We start from the raw sequence: 22,112 nt of genomic DNA, 5'->3' as shown, positions 1-22,112 counted from the left end.
GCCTCCCAAAGTGCTGGGATTACAGGTGTGAACCACTGCACCTGGCCTTTTTTAATTGTCTAAGAGCCTTCAAAATGTATAGATCCTTTTGTGATTCGTAAGGGTGATGATTGGGTTTTCACACTATTGTGTGAGGTATGCCTCCCTCAAACCTTGTTATAGTGTTGGCACATTACTGTCTGAAGTGGAAAAAAAAATGTGCAAAGTGTAATTGTATAGTTAAATGGAAATGATAAAAGAAAAAATGAGATTACAACTTCTAAGTGCACATTTCATTATTATGTTGTTGAAAATTATACATTTTAAAGCAGGTCCTAAATGTACATCAAATCTGAGGTTGCTGATAATTTGGGGGGGTTTTGGAGCTGCTTTTGTGAAATAAATCGTTTGTCTGTTTTTTTAAATTTTTTATTTTTTAACTCCTGTGGCTTTTTACTGCCCTCCTAACATCCTGTAACCATTCATTGTTTTGTATACAGAGTTGCTAGGAAATAGTGAAAGGAAAAGCAGGCCTTCCTCTTCCCCTCCCTTATTGTAGAGACCTCCCTGGCACTGCTGTGTGTCTAACTGCCCGCTGTAATACATGGAAACAGATATGACCAGGGAAGAGATTAGGTATGAGCATTTGTGCGTTGAACAAAATTGCAGAGCACCCTCTTTCTTTTTCCAGTTTTTTTTTTGTAGATACAGCCTAATTTGAGATTGTTAGCCTGCATTTCATTACAATGCTAGTATAGTTTATATTTGTATTGTGCTCAAAAATTTCTGAATAGGAGCTTTACCTAAAACATCTGTTCAGCTAATTGGAATTGAAAGCCATTGTGTTTATATATTTTTTCTCAATGGAAAGGATCAAAGCAAAGAGCCTCCCTATGGCGCTGATGTCCTTCGCTGGTGGGTAGCTGATTCCAATGTCTTCACCGAAGTTGCAATCGGCCCATCCGTGCTCAATGCTGCCAGAGATGATATTAGCAAGGTTAGAACCATTATTCTTCCTATTTCTAAAGGACAGATTTGCCAAATCTGGGTTTTAAAAAATGAGACACATTTTGTTTGGCACTGAAAAAACTGAATGAAAATGAGTTCTCCATATATTGTGAGCTTTTAAAAATCTCCTGTGTTGGCCGGGCATGGTGGCTCATGCCTGTAATCCCAGCACTTTGGGAGGCAGAGGTGGGTGGATCACGAGGTCAGGAGTTCGAGACCAGCCTGGCCAACATAGTGAAATCTCGCCTCTACTAAAAATAAAAAATTAACTGGGTGTGGTGGCACATGCCTGTAGTCCCAGCTACTTGGGAGGCTGAGGCAGGAGAATCGCTTGAACCCAGGAGGTGGAGGTTGCAGTGACCTAAGATCCCACCACTGGACTCCAGCCTGGTGACAGCGTGAGACCTCGTCTCAAAAAAAAAAGTCTTGTGTTAATTTATTTGTTTCAAAACATTGGTAGTAATACCAGTAACTTTATGTAATTTGTATGTAATATCCTTTATATTTTATTAATATATAAAATGTATAGCATAGTATAGATTATATTAATTTTATATATTTATGTACTCAATAACCTTTCACATTTTTCCATGTATCTTTATTTTCACCTGTGAAGCAAGTGAAATAACATTATTCTGACCCACACACATGAATAAACTGGGCTACTGAAAGGTCATTCGTCCTAACGTAATAAAGAAATGTAATGAAAATTCAGTCATTAGGCATAAAAATCCTGTGGTTGTTTCTATAACTGGGTTATTGGAATAAGAGTTTGTTGTGTACTTTTTGCCTTTTATTTTTTTACATTTGTAGTGTTATTTGAAATGATAATAAAAATACCCCATTAAGAAAATGACAAGAGTTGGATGAATCCAACTTAATTACAGAGTAAAAGCATAACTTTTCAGTGAAAATTGATGGCATCATTCAATTTTTTTAACTGCATGTATTTTCCTCCTATGAATAGCTTAGGAATACACTCCGCTTTCTTTTGGGAAATGTGGCTGATTTCAACCCAGAAACAGATTCCATCCCTGTTAACGATATGTATGTCATAGACCAGTATATGCTACATTTACTGCAGGATTTGGCAAACAAGGTAAATGTAAATTAATAAACTTCTGGAAACTAGAAATATCAGCACTATTTTAGGTTAAAATTTTAGTTTTATCTCAGTGGAACAGACCTGGCTGGAAATAGTAACTATACACTCTTGAAAAGGTTATGCTTGCTAAATTCCACACATTCCCAGGTTGGCCTTAGGTATAAAGTGTTATCATATCTTTTGAGTTTCTTAAAATATTAGAGAAATATGTCCAGACCAGATTTTTCTCTTACAATTAGCTCTATTTCTCCAACAAGAAGGAATAAAGTGGAGTTATACTTTATTTATCTGCAGATGTGCTTCTCGTAATAAAGTACAGAAATAACCAAAATGACTATTCCTATTTGTCTCATAAGATATTTGCTCATTTTTATATAGACTTAAGTAATTTGTGTTTTCTGGCTAGGCGCAGAAGCTTACACCTATAAATCCTACCACTTTGGGTGGCCAAGGTGGGAGGATTCCTTAAGGCCAGGAGTTCAAGACCAGCCTGGGCAACAGAGTGGGAACCCATCTCTACAGAAGTTTTAAAAATTAGCCAGGCGTGTTAGCGAGTGCATGTAGTCCCAGCTTCTTGGGAGGCTGAGGCAGGAGGATCGCTTGAGCTCAGGGTTTTGAGGCTGCAGTGAGCTGTGATTGTGCCATTGCACTCCAGCGTGATTGACAGAGTGAGACCCTGTCTTTAAAAAAAAAAAAAACAAAATGGTGTTTTCTCACAATTGGAAATGTATTTGCATTAGTGCACCCTTAAGTCAGAGTGTACATACCAGTTTTGCCCAATCAAAAATAAATGAGGCATCAGTGAAGGAACACTAATGAATTGTTGGTAACTTCCACTGTTTGCTGTTGTAAAACTGGTGTGATTTTATTATTTACAATCTCATTCTTTCCTTGATAAATGTTCTTTCATAGTTCTCAGAGTAAAATAGTATTTTCTGAGTGTAGTCAAATGTGTTTTCCAGAAATGACATTTTGAAGATTCCCAGGAGTTCTTGCATATTGCCTGTTTTGTATTTGTCTCTTTGAAATATATTTTTGAAATGAGCATATTTTGCTTGTGATGACTTAACATTTTCATTTGCCTGTCTCAGCTTCCCAATTTATTTTGACTTTGTTCCCTAGATTACCGAATTATACAAACAATATGATTTTGGAAAAGTTGTTCGGCTGTTACGGACATTTTATACCAGAGAGCTCTCTCACTTTTATTTCAGTATAATCAAAGATAGGTATGTATGACTAAATATTAAAATGCTTAACAATGGCCAGGCGTGGTGACTCATGCCTGTAATCCCAGCAGTTTGGGAGGCCGAGGCGGGTGGATCACATGAGGCCAGGAGTTCGAGACCAGCCTGGCAAACATGGCAAAACCCTGTGTCTACTAAAAATACAAAAAATAACTGGGCATGGTGGTACATGCCTGTAATCCAAGCTACTCAGGAGACCGAGGCACGGGAATCGCTTGAACCTGGGAGGCGGAGGTTGCAATGAGCGGAGATTGTGCCGCTGCACTCCAGCCTGGGCGACAGAGCAAGACGTCGTCTCAGAAAACAACAACAACAAAACCTCGGCAACTATTTTTTGAGTGTCTACTTGTGTTTGGCAACCGTCGGGGATTCAGTGATGAGCACGACGGGCAGTGTTGTGCAGTTATTAAGACTGGGTTCCGGAGTCAAGCCTGAGTATAAAGGTTTGCCCTCCCGCTTACTAGCTTTCTGATTTGGGGCAACTTATTCTGTAATCTGTTTCTTCATCTGTAAAATGAGTATAATAATACTTACCTCGTGATCGAGAAGGAAAAGCAATAATGTGCTTAACGCTGTGCTTGATAAAGTGTTCAAAAAATCATCACTGCTAGTATCAGATGATGAACATAATACTTGTTCTCAGGAGTTCTCAGATCCTGAGGGGAAGAGAGAGAGATGTATGTGCAATTATATGGTAACAGTATATAATATTAGCAGTATCCTTGTAGAAGAGGGCTGGATGCCAAGTCTTCATCTGTTGCTCCAGTGGGCAGGTGATGGTCCTATCTTTATGATAATGAGTCCAGTCTGAGGTGTTAGCCTCAGCCTGTCAGCACCCCAAGGACCTTGCACATAGGGATTCTAACTCCTACTCCTTCCCTTAAAACACTAATAGCATTGTAGTGGGTAGGAGCCACATGTGAAATACCGTCAACTAACTTATTCATAGTCCTTTAATATGGTAGTCTAGACTCTGCTTGTCATCCACCTGAGGAACAGAATGAGATAGCTAGCCATGAGTGCTTTCGAGGAGGTGGGTACACCTGGACGGAGTGAAATTGTAGGAGAGTGTATCGTATTCTTTAAGTAGAAGATGATTAGAACCATAAGATTAGCCACTAGGAATAAACTCAACCTGAGGCAGGTCCTATTTTGGTGACCATAATGTGTAAAGTATTGTCAACTGCTGAATAAGTTGTTCTTGTTCAGGCTCTATTGTGAAAAGGAAAATGACCCCAGGCGACGCTCTTGTCAGACTGCATTAGTTGAAATTTTGGATGTAATAGTTCGTTCTTTTGCTCCCATTCTTCCTCACCTGGCTGAAGAGGTGTTCCAACACATACCTTATATTAAAGGTAAGGAATACTTTGTTTATTCTCTTAATGAGAAAGAGCCCTGATAAAGGTGCAACTTCTAATTTTATCTGCTTCATAAAAGGGGCACTTATCCATTTACAGTGAGTGCTCTGTGACAGTATATCTTGGTCATGTATTTGTTTCTGCACCTATTTGTAGAGGGGTAGGGTAAATTTCAGAATTCTGTGTTTTCTGAAATGTATTAGCAGCTTGACTGTGTTGAGAAATCACTTTTTTTCTTAAATACCTTTATAAATGTTCTGAAATAGCCAGGTGTGGTGACTGACGCCTGTAATCCCCACACTTTTGGAGGCTGAGGTGGGTAGATCGCTTGAGGTCAGGAGTTCAAAACTAGCCAGGCCAACATGGCGAAACCCCATCTCTACTGAAATGAGCCGGGCATAGTGGTGGCGGGCGCTTACAGTCCCAGCTACTTGGGAGGCTGAGGTAGGAGAATTGCTTGAACTCAGGAGATGGAAGTTGCTGTGAGCCGAGATCATGCCACTGTACTTCAGCCTGGGTGACAGCGCAAGACTCCTTCTGGGAAAAAAAAAAAAAGTTCTGAAATATATTTTAGGTTATATTAAAACAAAATATAGTGCTTTTAGTGAGTATTATATGATAGTTGTAGAAAGAGGGGGAAGTCACTTATAATCTTACTACTGATAGCTGTTAATATTGGGATATTTCTATATTATTTTTTTCTAAGCATCCTTTTTTTTCTTTGAGCTCTTATTATATATTTTCTCTTTTGTTTAAAGGTAGCAAATATTTTCCAATGCTGATAGAAATGTTTTGTAAATAATTAGGATGGCTCCATAATATTTCATCACTTGATTACCGTAAATAACAATTCTTATTTCCCATTAATGGTAAATATTTAATGGTTAGAGCTTCATATACAGCTTAGGATGTTTGTAAAGCAGTTTACTGTTTTTGTTCTTCTGAAGAGCCCAAGAGTGTTTTCCGTACTGGGTGGATTAGTACTAGTTCTATCTGGAAGAAGCCCGGGTTGGAAGAAGCTGTGGAGAGTGCGTGTGCAATGCGAGATTCATTTCTCGGAAGCATCCCTGGCAAAAATGCAGCTGAGTACAAGGTTATCATAGTGATAGAACCTGGACTGCTTTTCGAGATAATAGAGGTATGCAGCAATATGTCCCTTTTGAAATGGTGTTAGTATCATAGTGCTTTGCCTGAAATTTGCTTTTAAAATGTGTCTAAATTTAAAAAAAAATTAATTTAGAAATTAGGGTTTGTCTTCTAATCCTGATATTATCACTGATTCTTTGTTTCCTACTTCACCATGTTCTTTTCCATGTCTTGTAAAACATGTTCTATGCATGTAACACGTATATGTTACTGTGTAGGGACAGGGAAGGAATAAATAAAGTTCTGTTTGAAATCAAAGGCCTCAGGACTATTTAGAAGACAGGTGACATATAAATTCATCATGATCGCCTTCGAATGTATAAAAATTGGGCGTTTTGTATTAAAGGTCCGGTTTCCTGAGAATTTCATCCATCTGGACCAGATTCAAAACAAACCCAAAAAGAGTTTCCATTTTTATTTTGTGAAATCTGGAGAAAATTCATTTTATCCAGCAAGTTACCACATATATTTCAAAGCATTTATCCTGTTTTTATTTCCAGAAGGGCCATCAGAATTTTCTTCTTGGGATTTTTAGGGTTGATTGGCCAGATTGGTTTATAGCTTCACATAATGATGTGATTTTTCTCCAGTCTAAATGCTTAAGAAGACAATTGACAATGAATATAATTTTTTTTTTCCATGAGGCATTTTATTTGTAAATATATGTATTACATCCCTAGAAAAAGAATCCCAGGATTTTCCCTCCTGTGCGTTTTCATCTTGCTTCTTCATGGTCCATGATGCCAGCTGAGGTTGTCGGTACAATGAAACCAAACTAGCGGGATGGAAGCAGAATTATTTTGCCATTTTTCTAGATCATTGAGTTGCACATCAAATCTGGGGCTGATCACTCCATACTTGTTTAGCCTGCCTGTGAGGTTCACAACAGTTTTCCCAGCTCTGTGATCATCAGTGATTTCAGATTTGCCAATGTAACCATGCTTCATCATCACAGTGAGCAACTGGATGATGACTTTGGAGCGTGGCCTAAAGCCTGGCTTTTGCCTCTCTTTCGGCACTGTTGGTGCTCTCGAGAGCATCAGCCAGGACATTCATGTGCACCATCGTGGTGGTGCAGAAAGATGGTGGAAAGAGCCATTTTTAAAAAGTTTTATTAGTGTCAGTTTTCTAAAAAATACCCATCTCATTTTGTATGGTAAGCTCAATTTATATTTTTAATGATGTGATTAGCGTGATTAAGATTTGAGCTTGAAATAGCTAGTAGGTATAATAGATGAGATGTTCACATTTTAAAATTTAAAACTTGGGAAGCTGTTCATTTTACAAGCGAGGAAGTGAGGACTGCTGAAGCTATGACCTACCCAGGGTAACACAGCCTAGTCCTGGCCTTTTTTCCTGCATACTGTTTCCTTTGACTTCAGTCTTTCTAAGTAATAAACTGAAAAGAACAGCTTGTTTGGATCAATCTTTATTGGAAAAAATACTTTGGGATTTTCAAAAACATGAATGTGTTTTCCTTAGGAATCATACCAAGGAGCTGTTAGATGGAGTCCTGGTTCCATCCATTACTAATTGTATAAACTTGTTAAAACCAAATTCATCTCTTTGAGTCTCCTGTTTCTCATGGACTCTCATTTTTAAAGGAATGTCTGTGTTGGTTAGCTTAAAAACTCACTTTGAAGATCAAAATTACAGAGTAAAGTGTGTTCATCAGACAAATTCAGTCTACTTCAGAAGCGTTCTGTGTATTGTTCAGATTGCCACGATCAGTGTACATTACTAAAAGCAGGTACCTGTTGAGATAGTATTTTAGCTCCTTACCCAATGATACATGAAAAAAAAAGACTTTGAGGCTGGCAGACCTGGGCTTGACCTGCAGTTCCACCACTTACTGGTTGAGAATCTTGGGCAAGTTAACCTCTCTTTGCTTGTTTCTTCATTTGTAAAGTGAGGATAATAAACACCATATAGGTTTTTTTGTGTGTATGCGACAATTAGAAATAAGAGACATTATAGGATCTAGCAAAGTGAAGTGCCTGGCATTCTCAATAAATACTGTTGATGGACATTTTTAGTTAAAACCTTTTATACTAATTAGGATTGATGCATTTAATGGTATTTGCTCAGGATGCAATGGTATACCAAAAGGTTCCTCTCTAAACATGAGAATTTATAACCTCAGTTTATGGTAAAAATTTAACATAAACTGTAACTTTCACATGCTTTCTTACAGATGCTGCAGTCTGAAGAGACTTCCAGCACCTCTCAGTTGAATGAATTAATGATGGCTTCTGAGTCAACTTTACTGGCTCAGGAACCACGAGAGATGACTGCAGATGTAATTGAGCTTAAAGGGAAATTCCTCATCAACTTAGAAGGTAAGAAGGAGGTGAAAGTAACAAGTAACATCTGGAGAATTGAATAACTCTGGGTCATCTCCAACTTCCCATGGACTAGATTTATTCTAAAGGTAGATATGTACTTAGAATACGTCTTTCTGTGGAAATAATATAAACAATTGCCAAGTTTCTAAGCCCGCTGTTAAAAGTATCTTGCCTGATGATCTTGGGAACTGAGGGCTAGGGACTGAAGAGGGAGAGAGATTTTCTTTCTGTCCTTTAAATAAATAATGGTCATTTTATATGAAGTTTATGTTAGTCTGACTTGCTCCCATTTCCCTTTTGTGTCCCCCTGCTTTGATACTTAGTACCCCAGTACTGGCCCAGTCCTGCCCACTGTTCCCCAGTGTTGATTCTAAAATTTCCTATTATGTGTACCCCAGATTAAAATATTTAGCCATTCTTGTCAGGGATTAAGGAGGAAGTTTTATTGAGCTCATTCTAATGATGGTATCTCATAAGCAAGCATTTTGTCAATATTTGTTTTATAGAAGATTTTAAAAGTCAACCTGGTTCATCTTCATTGGTGGAGGTAGAGTTGCATTAATAAAGAAAAACAGGCCAGGTGCGGTGGCTCACTCCTGTAATTCCAGCAGTTTGGGAGGCCGAGGCAAGGTGGATTGTGAGGTCAGGAGATTGAGACCATCCTGGCTAACATGGTGAAACCCCATCTCTACTAAAAAAAAAAAAATTAGCTGTGCGTGGTGGCATGCGCCTGTACTCCCAGAGAGGCTGAGGTAGGGGAATGGCGTGAACCTGGGAGGCGGAGCTTGCAGTGAGCCGAGATCACACCACTGCACTCCAGGCTGGGCAACAGAGCGAGACTCCGTCTCAAAAACAAAAAAAAAAGAAAAATAAGCAGGTATCTTGGCAAAGGTTATGCTGCTTGTGTTTTTCATAGCTTTTGGGTACCAGGAGATGGGAAGCTAACTTACAGGCAGCAGTTCAAATTTGGGCTTGGCAGCATAAACCATGTAGTAAAAGTTCTGGCTAAATTTACTTTGTATAATTTTTTCTTTCCTTTTTTTTGAGACAGAGTTTTGCTCTTGTCACCCAGGCTGGAGTACAATGGTGCAATCTTGGCTCACGGCAACCTCCGCCTCCCAGGTTCAAGCGATTCTTCTGCCTCAGCCTCCCAAGTAGCTGAGATTACAGGCGCGCACCACCACACCCGGCCAATTTTTGTATTTTTAGTAGAGACAGGGTTTCACCATGTTGGTCAGGCTGGTCTCGAACTCCTGACCTCAGGTGATCCACCTGCCTCGGCCCCCCAAAGTGCTGGGATTACAGGCGTGAGCTACCGTGCCCAGCCATGTAATGTTAATATACTCTTTGTACAATGACTAGATTACTTTTATATTTTTACTCTTAGTCCGAAGTCTAAGAGTATTAATTGTGGAGATATTTTTGGTTCCTTCTGTCCCATGAGAAATTTTGAGTGAGGACGCCATAGTTGTCACTATAATTTTAAAAATTCTTAGTCATGTATGTAGCTGGAGAGGCAGTGTCATTCATCAGAACTATATCCAGATTTAACAGCTAGAAAGTCTGCTCTGCCTGAGTAGATGTAGAACTCGGTGACTTGGGAGATGTCAGTTAATCTCAGAGTCACGGGGTCTCTAATTCCTCAGCTCTCTTCAGTTGTCGAGTTGTATGATCCCATTATCTTGGCTATATATGTAATGGGGCAAACGGGAAAGTGTCTAACAAGCTTTACCAAGGCAGGACAGAAGACTGAAAAAGAAGCCTCTGCTAAACCAATTAAGAAACAGTGTTACAAGTTGAATGCCTATCAGAAATTCTCTTCATGTATTTTTTTATAGGTGGTGATATTCGTGAAGAGTCTTCCTATAAAGTAATTGTCATGCCGACTACGAAAGAAAAATGCCCTCGTTGTTGGAAGTATACAGCGGAGTCTTCAGATACACTCTGTCCTCGATGTGCAGAAGTTGTTAGTGGAAAATAGTATTAACAGCTCACTTGAGCAAGAACCCTCCTGACAGTACTGGCTAGAAGTTTAGATGGATTATTTACAATATTGGAAAGAAAGCCAAGATTTAGGTAATGAGTGGATGAGTAAATGGTGGAGGATGGTCAAAATCAGAATTATAAAAGAAGTATTTCCTGTAACTATAGAAAGAATTATGTGTATATATATGCAGAAATATATATATGTGTGTGTGTATCTGTGGATGGATATATATATATATCTTCCTATATATATCCATAATGGACTTATTCAGAACATAGATATGTATTCAGCTTGTCTTCAAATATGGCCGAGCAGAAAATGTTTTATATTTTATAAATCTTTTGACTCAGTATTTAAATTCTATCACACTGAAAATAAAGGCATTCTGGAAAAGTACTGACTGATGTTGGTGCAGAAGTTGTCAATAGCAAGTAAAAGTAGTAGAGTTTTGAAAGGGAATGGCGAAGGCGTGTTTCCCTTAAGAGGTGAAGGGTCATATCATTCTTCCTGTTAGTGAACATCAACCTTTTCAGAATAGCTAGTTTTTGGGGTTGGATTAGAAAGAAAATAATCACCACATATGTTACTCAAGAGAGGAAGAAATCTCTTAATACTTATGAATGTTTAGGAAACAACATGAAAGCTGAAAATTTATTTCACTAATATACATAAGTTCACAACAATGGACAGAAAATAGCAATATATACAGAATTTCACTACTTACAGTACATTACAATAGAGAAAGCATTTTATAAACAATTCAGTATTGGATTAAAATCTTTTAAGGATGCCTAATTCTATTCAGCAGGAATCTAACTTGGTAGACACCCAGCAAACCCATTCCTATCAGGGTGAGAGGGCTTTCGCTGTTGCTATAGTGTACTGTAAAAATATTTGTCCCTTATAAATGAAATGGACCACAGCAACTTCTGAATGAACATTACATTCAGTGTAAGTCTCTCATATTATTAAATTTCAGATTTTTGACTTTAGATCGCAATTGTTTTTAAAAAGCAATTTAAATGTAACAGTGTTTACTTTGACCCACAGACGAATTTTTATAATAAAGTTAAAACTTTTTTTCTGTTTGCAAAAGTATGACGCATTTAGAAGCATGGTGCTATATATCTCTTTATCTACATTTACCCTGGCCCCTCTAGTTCTACATCTAAACAGAACCTGTAATGTAGAAGTTATGATTATTTGAACACTTTGTTTTCCTTCAGCTTTATATAATTAATAAGATAAAAATGCATATTTAACATTAATGGAGAAAGTTGTATGAGGGTAGGCATATATCTAGGGAAACACTACTGGTTATTGGCGTCTCATCAATAACTACAATAAGTGCCACACACCTTTGTTTCAGAAACCACCTGTTCTACATTAAAATCTAATTCCTTTATCATCTATGGCTCTTTGTTATTATAGAATGTCTACATAGGTATTTATTTGCCTTTCTCCCTATCAGATTTATTTATTTTAAAAGCCCTTGATAAGTAATAAAATATTTAACTGCTTTTGTTAACCATACAAGTCAGAATTCAATTTTAAAATTCTATGAAAAATTTTAGGATAACAAATCTAACTAGAGACTTAATGGTTTGTATCAGGATTCTGTGAGCCATACTTACAGCTTATTATTGTTCTCAGCAATCCCCAAATTTGATTGTCTGTTCTACTAGAGTAAGCTTAACCAGTTTTATTATCTAAAATGCTTAACAAGTGCCCCCTCCCCTCCAAGTGATGATGGAATTGAGGATTTAGTCTTTAAAAATACCTATAACTCCAAATTTCTTTGACTAGCCTCCTTAAGTTCATACTACTTTCAGCGTACTTGGAAAAATCACAGGAAGAACTAATCTCTTAGAACACGTATAACAAGGGACTGTTAATACAGAGCCGGATATGTTTACAAGAATTCTAGGATGTGTCTGGCTGGGACAGTGGAGACCCAAGCAGAGGCTGGGAGGTTGGACTAGCCCTTTCCAGTGCTGCTACTCTATAAAATGTATGTCTCAGTCAGACTCACAGGCCCCCATCCCAAATACTCAAGACATCTTAACCATTTAATCTTGTAAGATTTTAAGTTTGATAGTTACTTAACAGTAATTACTAAATTTTAGCCAGTTAAATTCTTGTTTGGATGTGCTCTTTTAGCTCAAAAAACAAGATTTGTTTTTCTTTATATCCCTGAAGGACATACTCCTCAACTTTGCATGATTACTATAGTTGGCTTCTTAAGGGGAAGTGAAGAAACAAACTTCTGTATCACAGTGACTTACTATGAATAATAATTGTGATCCATGACACATACCCATAATTACACTGTAGGGCTACATTCTAAAAATATACCATAATAAATACTTGGTATTTGTAGAGCTCAAAGCACTCTTTTACAGAGTTTTGGTTAGTTTGGTTTTTTCTTTTTCTTTTTTTTTTTTTTTTTCGAGACAGGGTCTGGCTATATTGCCCAGGATGGCCTCAAACTCCTGGGCTCAAGCGATCGTCCTGCAGCCTCCCGAGTAGCTATAGTTTGGTTTTAGTCAGTAAATATTTAGCACTTGGACTGCTCTAGGCACTATAGGGTACAAAATTAGTTGTATTTTATCCTCTCATCCCAGCTGTGAGGTAGGTTTGCTAAAGCTGTAATATCACTAAGCAGTTTTTTCAATACTGTTCCCAAGATAACAATTAGCAAATCCCAGAAGCATTTCTAAACACTTGTAGGAAAAATAAAGTTGGACTTAAAATTTTTAGTATCTTTGCCTTTTTTTTTTATATATATAAGTTTTACAAGATAATACATTTTTACAATGACCTGATGTGGATACAACTTTGCAACTTGCAAAAAGCAAATCTTAACTTACATTATAATTAATTTGCTGCATTGTACACACCTCTTATTCTCAATTTTGGCAAGTACAACAGGTTAAGGGTTCTATTTAGTGTCCCCTTCTGATGAATATGATGATCTTGAACCCATTCTTCCTCCTCAAGCATGGTCATCCTCCTCTGATGGCAACAGCAGAACCTCTGGGAAAGGAAGCTTTCAATATCCAGAGCTCCCAGGTGGCAGCCCATGTGGGATTTGGAGCATGACAACAAAGGCATTTTCTCAACATGTACTAAAGGAGAGTGGGGTGTTTCTAATACTCTACTGATGGGGACCGTACATGAACACATTTAAATTGAATTACAGCATTTTCAATAGGAAATATAGAATCTTATAAGAACATAATCTAAATTATAATCAATTTTAAATAGCAAAGGTTAACAATAAAGCTATTTAAGTGTTTGAATTAGAAATAAACAGTAAAACATCTGTATTAATTATAACAGAGTTGATAGTTGTTTATATTTTGTCTTCAATATTAACCAAAGGAGTGGAATTTAGCCAGGGTTGTACTTTTTTAAAAGTTGTACATACTTTTATTTATTTTACAAAAGGAAAAAAAAAAAGACATACTTTCCCCATAAAATTCCAGGTCTTACTATATAAAATAACCATGCACTACTTCATGTTATAATCATAATTTTAGACTATTTCCAGTAGGTAAGTGTCATAAAGAAGGAAGAGATACGGCTTCCACAGCTTCAACGAGGTGTAAGGCTAGACCATACTGCCCATGTTTTTCTGGTAAAAGCTCGATTACTTTATTTACTAGTTTAGCTGTTGTTGCAATTGGCACTTCAGTGTTTTGAAGGTCCTGGGGGTCCTGCAAATGGGACACAAAAATAACCTATTATAGACAACTAAACAATAATTGTTACTGACTTAAGAGTTATTACATAAAAATGCTTTTCTTTGTAAGTAGGTGAATTACATTTGTCAAATTTTCTTCATAACTTATTAACTAGGCACTCAAGAAAATGACCTTTTGCCTGATCTCGATCTATTGTACTGACCATTGCTTTCAGCCAAGTACACAGTGTGGGTGGAAGTCTGGCAAGCAGCTCCATTCCTTCTTTTGTCTGGGTGTGGAGAAGCGCATGAGCCAGCCTTTGCCCCGTCAGCACCAGCAGCTGAGAGGCAAGGACCTCTTTGTCATGAACCTGTAGAATGGCCTGAAGATAGGAACATGGAGAAATAATACAGAGTGAGCAGATGTGTTTCTTCTATAGGAATGAGGTTGCCAGTGAAGACATTCTAGTTGATTTTTGAACTGTGGCCATTTATCTTTTGATTATATACAACCAAAGATAAATCCAAATCAAACTTAGCATTTAAACCCAAATTTCTGCTCCTTGGTTAATTTTTTTTTCTCATCACTTAATCTTTCAATTCAATATGGCTACTCAGTGTGTTGTTTTCAAACTTTTGGCAAATAAAGGGAGTTTCATGTCATGTCTATTTGAAGCCCTCTAATGGCTTCTTTTTTTTTTTTTTTTTTTTTGAGATGGAGTCTCACTCTGCCACCCAAGCTGGAGTGCAGTGGTACAATCTCAGCTCACTGCAGTCTCCACCTCCTGGGTTCAAGCAATTCTCCTGCTTCAGCCTCCCAAGTAGCTCGGATTACGGGCGTGTGCCACCATGCCCGGCTAATTTTTTGTATTTTTAGTAGAGACAGGGTTTCACCATGTTGCCCAGGCTGGTCTTGAACTCCTGACCTCAAGTGATCCACCCAACTCGGCCTCCCTAAGTGCTGAGATTACAGGCGTGAGCCACCATGCCCAGCCCCTCTAATGGCTTCTGAATACACTTAGAATAACCATGGGCTCCGAGACCTAGGATACAGCCATGGCCTGGGCCAGCCTCCCTACCTCATGCCACACTTCTTTATTCCTTGCTTACTATGTTTCGTCAGCCGTACTGGCCTTTCTAGTCCTGGACCTAGTCATTCTAGTCCCCACCTCAGGGCCTTTGTAATTCTTGTCTCAAGCACTGTTCCCCCAGTTTCTGAGTAGCTGGCTGCTGCTTCTCCTTAGGGGCTCGGTTCAAATGTCACATTCTCTGCCCACTCTACTGTAGTGCCTCCTGTTTATTCATCTGATCCTGTTTCTTTTTCCTTTTTAGAGATGGGGTCTCGCTATATTGCCCAGACTGGTCTCGAGCTTCTGGGCTCAAGTGATCTGCCGCCTGAGCCTTCTAAAGTGCTGGGATTACAGGTGTGAGCCACAACACCCGGCCCTCTTTATTTTCTTCATAGCACCTACCAATCAATGCATAATTTAGCCTGCTTTTCTGCTCCTACCAGCAGACTATCAAGTTCATGAGGAAGGAACCTTGTCTGTTTTGTTTACTGCTATATCCCTGTGCGTAGGGCAGGCCTGGCACACTGTAGGAATTATTTGATTATAATTCTATGTTTTAAAAAATAGTATATTGTTCTATTTTTGTACCTAGATGTTCCAACAAAAGGAAGAGCAAAAGGCTTCATTGGAGAGTCTTTATTCCAACTATCAATTTTATAACTTGAGCCCAATTAACATTCAAAGGGTCATGTTACCTCTTCTCCTAAGTGGTCAACTCCATAGTTGTATAGCTCCCCAACATAATGCCTTCTAACAACATCTTCACTAACTTGAAGGTGATGGGCTAAATCCAAAGCTAGAGCTGGCCAATCTTGGTCTTTCCCAAAAGGAGTGGGTGTGGCCTCTTCTGTGGGATCTTTGACCTTTGTGGCTGAATGTTGGGCCTGGACAGCTGCACTGACAACTTTCAATAAGAACTTGAAAATGGAAAAAGAGATACAGCAATATATTGTTACTGTTTCATTTTAAAATACCTAAATCAAAGTATTGTTAGCGTTTTTGTCACTTACAGTGGCTTTTCCATGAAATTGTTTAATTATCAAAAAAGGAATACATCATTTAAAGGTAAACAACTAGCTTTCAAGAATACTTTGAAAGTGGTCATTTTTTAAAATATTATTTTATTTATTTATTTATTATACTTTAAGTTCTAGGGTACATGTGCACAACATGCAGGTTTGTTACATATGTATACATGTGCCATGTTGGTGTGCTGCAGCCGTTAACTCATCATTTACATTAGGTATATCTCCTAATACTATCCCTTCCCCCTCCCCCCACCTCACGATAGGCCCCGGTGTGTGATGCTCCCCTTCCTGTGTCCAAGTGACCTCATTGTTCAATTCCCACCTATGAGTGAGAACATGTGGTGTTTGGTTTTCTGTCCTTGCGATAGAAAGTGGTCATTCTTTTCAAAAGCAAGCTAGATTTTTCCTTTACTGTTTTTTTTTCCAAGAAACAAAAACAAAATCCAGTAGCTGTAATTTACCTGTTGTCGTACAGAAATAAAATTTGGATCCATTTCCCCACTAGGTAATAACTGAATTGAAGTTAGGTCTTTGAAAAATGCATTTTTTCCCTAAAGAGAAAGACAGCAAGAAAACTGATGAGTGTGGATTATGAAGGGGGGAAAGGGAGAAAGATCTGTTTAAAACTTAAGTCACTTAATGGTTGATTTTCATTTCTCCTTGAACAGAAAGATTTTAGAATTCTTCCTTTAATTTTTATAACAAGTATCTAGTATGGAGTAGACAGCCTTTAAGATGATCCCCAGTGATCCCCTCCTCCTGGTATTCATGTTTCCTATAGTCTCCTTTCCTTGCATGTAGGCTGGTGACTTGCTGCTAGCAAACAGAAGTAGGTAGAGGTGATAGCATGTTATTTCCAAGACCACGTTCCAAAGGCTGCTTCTGCCTTGAGGCACTCATATTCGCTGTCACTTGTTCTGCAGGAAGCCAGGTTCCATGTTGTGAGCTGCTGTATGGACACGCACATGTGGCATAAATGAATCTTGCCAACAATTGTGCTTGGAAGTGAATCACCCTTTCCCCATCCCAGCTGAGCTCTCAGATGCAGCACCTTAACTACAGTTTCATGAGAGACTAAGCCAGAGGCACCTAGATAAGGAGAACACAGATTACTGACCCACAGCAACTGTGAGATAATAAATGTTTGGTATTTTCAGCCAAGCTTTGGGATGATTTGCTCTGCAGTAATAGCTAAGTAATACATATATGTACCCTGGTTTTTTTTTTTTTTTTTTTTTTTGAGACAGGGTCTCACTCTGTTGCCTAGGCTGGAATGCTCACTGCAGCCTTCATCTTCCTGGTTCAAGCGATTCTCTGACCTCAGCCTCCCAAGTAGCTGGGACTACAGGCATGTACTATCAAGCCCAGGCTAATTTTTTTGTATTTTTAGTAGAGACGGGGTTTCAGCATGTTGGTGAGGCAGGTCTCAAACTCCTGACCTCAGGTGATCTGCCCGCCTCGGCCTCCCAAAGTGCTGGGATGACAGGCATGAGCCACTGCGCCCAACCTCTGAATCCTTTTAAAAACACATGTTGAATTGTTTAAAAACACCTTATTTAAAAGAACAGATGTGTGTCTAAAGAGTAAAAACAGAATATCAGGACACAGGATTTCAGAAGTTCCTTGGAAGGAAATGTAATACAGAGCAAAGAGCACTGGCCTTTGAGTTGAAAGACCTGGGTCTAGTCTGAGGCTCACCACTTCCAACCAGGTTGCCTTGGGTAACTGACCCCCAATCTTGGGTTACTGTTTCTTCTTCTGCATGCAGGTCATCCTAGCAAGGATACATCCTGCAAGCACATCTTCCAATGTGCCTTCCATACCTGATCATCTGTGATTCTAGGTCATCTATTGTGACTGCCAAGCAGATTAAAGCTACTCATCCTTTAGTGATAAGAAAAACCCGACTTACAGGGCAACCCATGGCATTTTGGGCATCACTGATAGAAGTATTTAAAGATTTAGCACACATTCACAATCTGTTACTCGATAGTTCCCACCTGGTGGTCCTAGCTATAAGCATCTATAATAGTACCAGTATTTACTACATTCCAGATGCTACGTACTTCATGTTGAAGACAAGGAACCCTCACAACAACCATGAGGTTGGCGCTGGAGTCATTGCTGCTTTCTGAATGAGAAAACTGAGAGTAAGAAAATCTAAATAATTCTAGTTAGCAAATGGTAGCACTGGCATTGTTTCACTAGCCACTCAGCCGTACTAGCTCTCTGCAGATGAGTGTCACCCAGCTGTCTCAGGTAGTCTTGGCATGACATGGGTTGAAACTAAACATTACTGTGCTCGTCCAATTCTGGGTATGTTCTGGTTTCACAAAGACCTTTTCTGAGGGGAATACTGAGCTGGGCACTTTATTTTGGTATTTCTTTCTCTGTTTTAACCTTTAAGTACTCTTATCCTTTATAATCTCAAAGATATACTAACTTTTTTTTTTTTTCAAAATCTATACTTTTTTTTTTTTTTTGAGACAGAGTCTCACTCTGTGGCCCAGGCTGAAGTGCAGTGGTGTGATCTTGGCTCACTGCAACCTCTGCCTCCCAGGTTCAAGTGATTATCCTGCCTCAGCCTCCCAAGTAGCTGGGATTACAGGCATGCACCACCATGCCTGGCTAGTTTTTGTATTTTTACTAGTGACAGGGTTTCACCATGTAGGCCAGGCTGGTCTCAAACTCCTGACCTTAAGTGATCCGCCCACCTTGGCCTCCCAAAGTGCTGGGATTATAGGCGTGAGCCACCGCGCCTGTCCGGGAGTCTCTTATTTAAGGGTGAAATAATAAACCCATTTTCCCACAAGCGTAAGCTGTGTTCTCTAACCCAGCTTCTATCAGTAAAAAGCTAAGTAATAAAGTTGACATTTTTATCTCCAACAGTTTGTGTCCTGTCTCTCAAAATTTGACAGCTGCATGGGGAAGGAAAGGATTTTACTATCTACTGCAGCTAAACTGTGCAAGTTACAATATAATATGTAAAAACATATTCTACTCACAAGTTTGGACTCGATCCTGCAGAGGAGCCAAAAAAATCTTAGGTATAGAACTAACACAATTAAACCTGTCTCCTAGGAAGACAGCTCTTGCAGCATGGGACTGGAGAGAGAGAAACTGGAGGCAGGTGATTAGGAAAGGGCTGTTGTAATAGCCAAGGGAGAGATGATTGTGCCTGAACTAGGGGTATAGTCATAGAGAGAAATGGACAGGTATGATCTATGGAAGAATTTGTAAGAATGAATTTACAATGAAGAAAATTGGCTTGAAGTAAGGAATTGGTGAGATAACTTCAAAGTTTCTAGTTTTTGCCAGGGCAAAAATGATGACATCATTAATAAAATAACCAAGCCAGGGAATTCAGAAGGAACAGCAAATTTAAGTTAGGGGCAGGATGGGGGTATAGGTTTGCAGGTATATTTTAGATATGAGGTGTTTGAAGCCCTCTAAGACACTCAAAGAGAGAAGTTCAATTGAAATGCATGCCTCCAACTCTAGGGATTGGTCAGGCCTAGGGATATACAAGAGGGAGAAAATGAGTCTGTCCAGGAATAATATGGAGAACGAGAAGAGCAGACAGCTGAGAGGGCAAAACTCCCCAAGGGGAGCAGTACAGAAGGTAAATAAAAAGAACGGAATCAAGCAGGGAATGAGGGAGTTGGAACCTCACACCAAATGACACAAGTCACAAAAGTACTGGACAGCTTCTATTAAATATGAAAATCCATGTGTCTGCTAAGCCTGCAACTCCAAAGTAGCTCTGAAATCCTTTGAGGTACTTACCTTACTGTCAAAAAGTGACAGTGGCTTCACGGTCTTCAGAGAAAACCTCATGACTGCATACAAGATGGAGCACAGGATGGAGTGGTGCTCCACCAGTGGGTAGTGGATGTGCTTCTGTTCAAGGGCCAGTTCCACTATGGAGATGGGTCCTTCCACGGAGAGCCACGCATCCTCAGTATCCAGCACAGGCACCTGTATTTCATCCCTGCTAACATCTGCCTAAGGGTTTTAAGAATGGAGGACTGTGTTTAGTAATGGAAAAATAATAGCTTACAAATATCCTAATGAGTTTATTAGCAGCCAAGTGCAAACTCATATTGTACACTGTCCCAAATTGTAATAAACACAAAGTCTAATTTCAAGAAGGATTTAATAAGAAAATATCACTACCTTTTAGGCTTAAGTCAAAATTTAGAAATGAGGGAATGAAAAACAACCTCATTAAAATAGTCATTTATTAAATGCAATGGTTTGCAGAATATTTAATATCTTAGGAGCAGTTCAGAATGAAAATACACCTCTTTTACCTCCATTAAGATCTGAAGAAGATCCAAACAGGAGCCAAGGAAAGATGTCATTGCTGTGTCACTCATTCCCACATCCTGTTTTTAAAAAAGGAACATAATTAGGCCCTGCAGGAAAACTGCTGTAGTTACTATCAGCAAAACAAGAACGAGGATACAATACGCCTGTTCGGCTGACTTTCCACACTGAATAGACGGCAAGAATTTGAAAGTCAAGGCATCAGCATATTTAAGTTCCTTCTTTTATTTACTGTCAACCAATTTTAAAGTCAAGCTTTACAAAGTGGTACAAATACTGACTTTTAAAACAAGTAGTGTTCTTTGTGTACTGTAAAGACACAGTCTCATCAGTTACTATAGATGGTGGCACTTCTGAGCTCACTGTTCAGCTTGCTAAGGCATCTGGTAGCCAAATAATTGTGGTGGACGGAAGATGCACACATGAGAATCTAACCTGAAGAGTTCCAAGAAAACAGCCTGATCTGCTTTCAGAGTGTCTTTTAGAGACTAAACCCAACCCTCTGAGCAAAACTAGAATCCTCAAGCTTGAGAACTAAATAACAGATTCATGCTGTGAGCAACAGATGACTCTCAATGACTCCTTTAAAGGGCCTGTCCAAGGGACCACTGCATTTGTGTATAATCTCTTTTTTTGAGACGGAGTTTCACTTCTGTTGCCCAGACTGGAGTACAGTGGCACGATCTCGGCTCACTGCAACCTCCACCTCCTGGTTCAAGCAATTATCCTGCCTCAGCCTCCCGAGTAGCTGGGATTACAGGCGTCCACCACCACACCTGGCTAGTTTTTGTATTTTCAGTAGAGACGGGGTTTCACCTTGTTGGTCACGCTGGTCTCAAACTCCTGACCTCGGGTGATCCACCAGCCTCGCCTTTCCAAAATGCTAGGATTACAGGCGTGAGCTACCGCGCCTGGCCGTATCCTCTTTTTAAAAGCAACAATCTATAATTTCCTCACATCCCCAAAGCAAATAATTCAGTATTTCTGGTATACGCACGCGCGCACACACACACACACACACACACAAAAAAAAAACTCTAGTCATACAACCATTCTCAACAACACACCAGAAAAAGTCTTCAACAATGGAAGCTAGTACTATTAATTTCTCAGGTCAAATACAAGTCCCATATCCATGGATTAGAATAGTAGTTAAGACTAATGTTGTATTTGTATACTTATGTTATTTTTTTTATATATATATATATGTAGATCAAATTAACTACTTCATATGAACTTGCTTCAATTTGATGTTGGATGCCTCCATTATAAATGTTGAATTGGAATTACAGCAAAAATATGCAGCAATGGTAGCATGTTATCCTGTTCGCAGTCCAAACCTGAACACATCTTATAAAAACCTAGTTTAATATGCTATCTAACAATCTGGAAAAGTAAATTAAAATTGGCCATAGTTCATGACCAGTTTCCTTAATGCAGTATTCTCTTTCCATTTTTCTTATCTCCTCCTGATACGTCATCACAATGGTAAAAGGCAAAGTTCACCCCTACAGTTAATAAAGTACTACATAAAGTGTGGAATTAACAACTATAATTCTAGTTATGGGAGATTCACTTACCCTTCGGCATAACCTATCCTTTGGTGATTTTCCAACCTAAAATAAAATGACAAAATGTTGTAACATTTAATAATTTACAAAGACATCACTATGGCACAAATAATAAAAAGTAACCAAAATTAAAAACTATAAATACAGCTATAAATATATGTGGCAGCTTCATTAATTAGCTGTTGATTCTACCAACAGGAGATGCAATTAAATTTGTGGTGAAACTTAATCTCACACTGGGTTCAAGAATAATC

The 22,112-nt window shown here is 38.8% G+C and overlaps 2 protein-coding genes across 2 annotated transcripts in view; one reads left to right on the top strand and one right to left on the bottom strand.

Moving 5' to 3' along the window:
- The window catches only part of IARS2 (isoleucyl-tRNA synthetase 2, mitochondrial), a 77,324-nt gene extending 66,756 nt beyond the window's left edge, over positions 1 to 10,568 (top strand). Inside the window, exons 16-22 of the mRNA XM_011969747.1 lie at positions 817 to 976; positions 1,955 to 2,086; positions 3,215 to 3,321; positions 4,549 to 4,694; positions 5,645 to 5,835; positions 8,038 to 8,182; positions 10,027 to 10,568. Of these exons, the coding sequence (XP_011825137.1) occupies positions 817 to 976; positions 1,955 to 2,086; positions 3,215 to 3,321; positions 4,549 to 4,694; positions 5,645 to 5,835; positions 8,038 to 8,182; positions 10,027 to 10,169 (1,024 nt within the window). The 3' untranslated portion in view covers positions 10,170 to 10,568. The remainder of the gene's footprint in view (positions 1 to 816; positions 977 to 1,954; positions 2,087 to 3,214; positions 3,322 to 4,548; positions 4,695 to 5,644; positions 5,836 to 8,037; positions 8,183 to 10,026) is intronic.
- Positions 10,569 to 10,812: 244 nt separating this feature from the next.
- Positions 10,813 to 22,112, bottom strand: part of RAB3GAP2 (RAB3 GTPase activating protein subunit 2 (non-catalytic)) — a 133,426-nt gene continuing 122,126 nt past the window's right edge. The window contains exons 29-35 of the mRNA XM_011969738.1: positions 21,868 to 21,903; positions 20,272 to 20,346; positions 19,745 to 19,963; positions 16,420 to 16,509; positions 15,626 to 15,847; positions 14,085 to 14,243; positions 10,813 to 13,894 (exon numbers count right to left, since the gene is read on the bottom strand). Of these exons, the coding sequence (XP_011825128.1) occupies positions 13,739 to 13,894; positions 14,085 to 14,243; positions 15,626 to 15,847; positions 16,420 to 16,509; positions 19,745 to 19,963; positions 20,272 to 20,346; positions 21,868 to 21,903 (957 nt within the window). The 3' untranslated portion in view covers positions 10,813 to 13,738. The remainder of the gene's footprint in view (positions 13,895 to 14,084; positions 14,244 to 15,625; positions 15,848 to 16,419; positions 16,510 to 19,744; positions 19,964 to 20,271; positions 20,347 to 21,867; positions 21,904 to 22,112) is intronic.

The sequence above is a fragment of the Mandrillus leucophaeus genome, unplaced genomic scaffold (assembly GCF_000951045.1).
Source record: "Mandrillus leucophaeus isolate KB7577 unplaced genomic scaffold, Mleu.le_1.0 Scaffold901, whole genome shotgun sequence".
Classification (NCBI taxonomy): Eukaryota; Metazoa; Chordata; class Mammalia; order Primates; family Cercopithecidae; genus Mandrillus; species Mandrillus leucophaeus.
This window is presented reverse-complemented; position numbering and strand designations above follow the sequence as displayed.